Source organism: Sinocyclocheilus anshuiensis, unplaced genomic scaffold (genome assembly GCF_001515605.1).
Source record: "Sinocyclocheilus anshuiensis isolate Anshui unplaced genomic scaffold, SAMN03320099.WGS_v1.1 scaffold874, whole genome shotgun sequence".
NCBI classification, from domain to species: domain Eukaryota; kingdom Metazoa; phylum Chordata; class Actinopteri; order Cypriniformes; family Cyprinidae; genus Sinocyclocheilus; species Sinocyclocheilus anshuiensis.
In genome coordinates this window covers 227,615-233,320 of record NW_015538065.1, presented here as the reverse complement: position 1 = coordinate 233,320, position 5,706 = coordinate 227,615, and the positions used below count along the sequence as shown (strand labels likewise).

The 5,706-nt window shown below is 34.5% G+C and overlaps 2 protein-coding genes across 3 annotated transcripts in view; both read left to right on the top strand.

Annotated features, from left to right (window-relative positions):
• Window positions 1-3,941, top strand: part of LOC107683506 (nectin-4-like) — a 21,530-nt gene extending 17,589 nt beyond the window's left edge. For both annotated transcript variants that reach the window (XM_016479561.1, XM_016479560.1), the window contains exons 9-11: window positions 866-922; window positions 1,076-1,246; window positions 2,459-3,941. In XM_016479561.1, the coding sequence (XP_016335047.1) occupies window positions 866-922; window positions 1,076-1,246; window positions 2,459-2,899 (669 nt within the window). In that variant the 3' untranslated portion in view covers window positions 2,900-3,941. The remainder of the gene's footprint in view (window positions 1-865; window positions 923-1,075; window positions 1,247-2,458) is intronic.
• Window positions 3,942-4,558: 617 nt separating this feature from the next.
• Window positions 4,559-5,706, top strand: part of LOC107683505 (coronin-1B-like) — a 17,335-nt gene continuing 16,187 nt past the window's right edge. The window contains exons 1-2 of the mRNA XM_016479558.1: window positions 4,559-4,662; window positions 4,760-4,971. The gene's annotated coding sequence lies outside the window, so the exon portion shown is untranslated. The remainder of the gene's footprint in view (window positions 4,663-4,759; window positions 4,972-5,706) is intronic.

Sequence of the window (5,706 nt, the reverse complement as noted above, 5' to 3'; positions counted from 1 at the left end):
AGAACTGTTCGAACTGTCCTGAGCGGTGGTGCGTCCTCCTGAGCGCGTTCTCAACAGCAGGTGCATGACGCGTCTTCTTTTTCTTATTGCTTTACGGCGGATCGCAGACTTATAAGTGCATTACCGCCACCTATCTCTCAAATGGACCATTGACACTCCTAATTGAGATTGTAGATAGAGTGTCAATGGTCCATTTGAGAGATAGGTGGCGGTAATGCACTTATAAGCCTGCGATCCACCGTAAAGCAAGAAGAAGAAGAAGACGCGTCTGAGAACGCGCTCAGGACAGTTCGGACATTGCGGTGAATCAGAGGTAAAAAAAACGATATAAATACTGTTCAGTTTCTTGCACAGACCGATTGTTTCGTGTCTTTACACATCAATGTATCGTCACGAGCCGCAGGGTTTAATTTGGTTTTATGTATGTTTTTTTTTTTTACTCTCAAAGCCGTGATACCCATTCACCTCCATTATATGACTGACAGACTGCAACGGTTTGAGTTAAAAATCTTTGTTTGTGTTCTACTGAAGAAACAAAGTCACCCACATCTTGGATGCCCTGGGGGTAAGCAGATAAACATCAAATTTTCTTTTTTGGTTGAACTATCCCTTTAAGCCATATGTAAAAAAAAAAATAAAAAAAAATTATGAATGTCAATTACCAAGATCCAAGGTACAAGCAGTAAACAAATAAAACACTAAAAAAAAATAAAAGGAAGATTATAACATTTGAAATGATATATCCCTTTAAGTATCTAATTTCCTGTTCGGGCAACAGCATGAATCTATACAATTGCTGTATGTATATTGCAGTATATTATATCTTCCTCCCTCTCATTCCACTGTCTCTGTCTTCTTTTAAAAGGATGACAATAATCCTTTAAGAGTTGAAGGAACGATACGCACAAGTTTCTCTTCACTGGTTTGTCACTCTTTTCATGCATCATTTCAAAAAACACTATGTATACCAGTCACATTTTGTAATTGTTCGATATGATAGACAGAACATATCACAATTGAATTTTGTTTTCCTCTCTGGCACATACATAAAAACCCAAAACGTTTACTTTCACAGGATCGTCCTCGCTCCAGGGATAGTCGGTCCACGCTGGGAGGGGTGGACTCACTCGGTCGCCCTGCAATTTATAACACGTCCAGAAGAGGCCGAGACAAACTGATGGACAGAACTGAAAAAGAAGCTCAGCTGATGATGGAGTCTTATGAGCAGGACAGTAACGTGTCACAGGTGTGAGATAAGTTTCATGAGTCTGTTTGTGCAGTTGATCTATATTTCCACTTTCACAAATAGAGCTTAAATTTGCTGAAAAAGAACACAAATTGGTTTTCTTTTCTTTTGAAACAAATGGTCAGTGAATGAAGGTGCTTAACCTTCCTAAAGAAAATGGTGTTCATTCAGATCAGAAGAAAGTATCTTAAATTTAATGATCAAATGTATATTCTCTTCATTTTATATAAGGTTTGCATTTTTGTAGCCATGTTACTTGCTAAATAATGGTATTTAATAATTCTGTGCTAGCTAGTTTGGGACTAAATGTTGGTTTGTAGTTAGTGGGAAATTTGTATGTTCCGTACACTTCAGTTCAAAAGCTTGAGGTTAGTAATTTTTTTTTTTTTTTAAGAAATTAATACTTATATCTAGCAAGGACACATTTTATTTTATTCTTTTGGCATTTCTACTCATTAAAGAAGTGTCATGGTTTTCACAAAAATATTAAGCAGTGCAACTGTTGCAGTACAACTGCAATGTTTGAGCAGCAAATCAGTATATTAGAATGATTTCTGAAGGATCATGTGACACTGAAAAATAAAGTAATGTCTGCTGAAATTTCAGCTTTGCCATCACATGAATAAATTATATATATCATTTTGTTTTTAAATATGAGCAGCCATGGTGAGAATTTGGAGTTTCTTTCAACCCCAAAACCCTTATAGTCAACAAGGCAATAGTGGAAAAAAAAATGAAATGAGAAAATAACATTGATAATTGTAAAACTGTAGTAATATCCACCCACCATTTATTATTAAAAACTAAAATTAGCAGCTTTCATGATTTGTTAATTTTATGTTAGATATTAGTTTATCTAAAATGTGCCTTTATTTCTTTAAAATTAGTAGGAGAACATCAAAATGTATCCTCATTTTATGACACCTTTTCTACTGTTTTACCCCAAATTCCATGAAAATACTTTAATAAAAACACATTTTTTAAATTGTTTATGATCTTATACCTAAAGCTAGTACTTAAAGCTTTAGTAACTCTCAACGGGTTAGTAATGCTAACTGGATTCAAAAACGGTAAAACTCAACTGTTTAACTCTAGGGGAGTTGGAAAATGAGCCTATTTTCAAAAATAGTGGCGTGTTCCTTTAACATATGCTGTATCAAATAATTGTGCATGTAAAATGCTCATAATCACGTTTACACTTATGCGATACAGGAAACCCAACTTCTCCCTCCTCTCCACCCCTCTTCTTATTCAATGGAACAGGCTGTTGAAATTGTGCGGTCTCGGAACGGCAGCGCCATTCTCCCAGCAGAGGGGAGGCCGCAGTCAGGAGGAAGCAGCAGAGGGGGCAGCAGAGGGCATCATTCGCCCTTAGTATCCATGTACCCGACTCTTACGGATGAGGAAGAGGAAGATTCTGTGAGCCCTACGGATTCAGGAGTCCACAGAGGTTTAATAGAGACTGATGGATTTGAGAACGGCGGCAGCGAGACGGCGAGTTCTCAGATATCTGAGGCGCTATCCAGTCATTTTGAGCACACTAACGGCACGCTATGGCCCAAGTCAAAACCCAATAACATCCTGCTCCCAGCCAACACAACCCTTTTCCTTCCGCCGCATAGCCCAACTATCCACAAAGCTCAGATCGTTTAGAGTGTTTGTATGGAAACGTCCATATAAACACAGTTGATATTACAACCGAAGGATGTGTTCCTCTGTAATTTCACTCGACCCAAAAATGCTGTGTCTGGACAACCAACCCAAAAATTGATCTTTTGTATGAATTTTTATATGACTACATTCTCAAGGTGGCAAAAACATGGACCGAATGACTGTCAGGCCATAATCTAAACTCAAACCTGCAAAACAATACCAGCATTACTTAAACAGTCCCTCAAATAATTGTGTAATCCGGAACTGGGACGCTTGAGTATTATGGGTCACAACATGTGTTTCACGTGCAGATTAACTGGAATCCGCCAGAGTTGAGCAGCAATGGAATTAAGATCTTTTATTATTGTTATTGCAACCTAAGGCTTCACTTGAATTGCTGTTGAGGGAGAAAATACTACATGAACTGTTTTCTGGTCAGTTAATCCTTCACTGTGACTTTTTGGCCTTGATGTCTGTAATCCAGAGATGTAAAAATGGTGTTTCGATATATATATTTTTTAATATATGTGTGTATTATGTATTGTGACAGGAAACTACCCACTGCATGAATAGTATTATGAAGTATTGCATTACCTTGTTTTGAAAATGGCTCCTGCATGTTCACCGAATGTCATTGTAGGAGTGACACTGTCATTGTTTACAGCATATATACTTCATTATGTACTAGTGCTTTAAATGTATTTAGTTTTAATAAGTGGGCAGTGTTACCGCAAGCTCCTGAGATACTCTTGTGAACTTTCTATCTAACAAAATATAAAGCCATGGGTCCTGATGGTAACTTTGGCGTATTCAATTCACTGCAGTGTATGGGGGTTATTAAATCAACCCTAATTATACTGCATATGTATCTATGTTAGATGAATTTCAGAAAACACAATGTTAAATCAGGACATTATTGTTCGGTGCTTTTCAGCCTAAATTTGAGAAAAAAATGTACCATATCAACCATAGTTAACACCAAAATGCTACAATAAAACTGGGGTTACTGTGATATTAACCACCACTGTCAAAAAAAAAAAAAGAATGAATGAATGGAAAATTATAATTTATTATGTTTCACAATATTAACCATAAGTTCAATAACAACTTTATTAACGATGGTATTTTGGTGTAAGCTATTACCTTGGTACATTTTTGTACACTGTCCCCCACCGTGCTTGGCTGCTGGTGCAGGAAATGCATTTAAGAATCATTTTAGGAACGTTTGGTTTGACTTTTATTTTGAATTTCAACCTGCCTTTCAGTCACAGGATATTAAAATCCTGTTTACGCCACTGTCATTCTGCATAGAACTGCCTTGCAATTAAAGTAGCCTACTCAAATTTACTACAACTGTCTCGAAGCGGGTAAGAAAATGAAAGAAATGGTACCTTGGAAAGTATTTATTTTGCATTCAAATACCTTTTTGTTAGCAGGTTCCCTCACAAAAAGACAAAAAAATTATTTTATTAAATGTAAATAGTGTTTTAAATTAGTATCTTTTGCAAGTGGACTCTAGTCTAGTACTCTAGTCTGGTACATTTTAATAATACACTTTTAACTAGTCACAAAGCGCTCAGAACGGGACTTTTATTTCGTCAACAAGGCATATCGCCGTCCATTTAGATGACTGCTCACCGTGGCGAGCTTCACACATCGCTGCTTTTAATTCTAGGCACATTCGCTGAGAAATTTACCACCCATCATCTTTTCTCCTTCAGCGGGGTCGACGCTCTTCCCGATTTATTTGAACTTCCTTAATTGTACAGTTTTGTACAAAAGCTTCGTATGTCTTTTGAAAATATACAATTGTGCATTTGTTTTCCCTGATGATATGGATTAATGTGTCGATGCCTGCAGAAATTGCCTGGATATAATTGTTCCACCGGATCATGCAGAAAATCCCGGGGATAACGACACACTGCAAGGATTAGTGTAGTTTATAAAGATCACTGCATTTTTTGTATATAGATCATATTTTTTATACCGGAATCGCTTTGTTACTTTTAGCAGGTTGTTCTACGAAAAGGAACAGGGAAGAAAGGAAAGAAGAAGGAAGCCCTCGAGCAGAGGTACAGTGGACTGAATGAATGTAACCAGCTCATGTGTCATTCATGTCATCGGCGCATTTTTGCGTTCCATTTAGAATGTGTTTCCTGACGGCCCTTGCTTTAATTTAATTTAACATAATTTTATTTAATTTGATTAATTGTTTAACAACGCAATATATTATATTATTTTATATTATATTATATAGCGTTGTTAAATAGTTGTACAAAATTGTATAAATATTTACATTTTAAATGTGTGTGTGAATATATATATATATATATATACACACACATTATTAAATATATAAACATATCTACACATAAATTATACATTTAAATATTTTAAGAAATAATTTCATTTTTACAATGATAATTTTAAACATTCCATTTTAAAAATATAACATGATTTAAATATACAATCTTATGTATATATTTATATTTTGTGTGTTCATATATACACACATATATATATATGAATATATTATGTATATATTTCAAGAATTCATGGAATTTTAAACACAAAATATGAATATACACAATTTAATTTAACATATATTTTTAAAATGGAATATTGAAAAGAATTATTTAAATATATACGTAATATATTAATATATGTGTGTATATATGAACACATGAAATATAAATATATACATAAGATTGTATATTTAAATTATGTATTATATTTTTAAATGGAATATTTAAAATGATCATTGCATATATATATATATATATATATATATATATATATATATATAA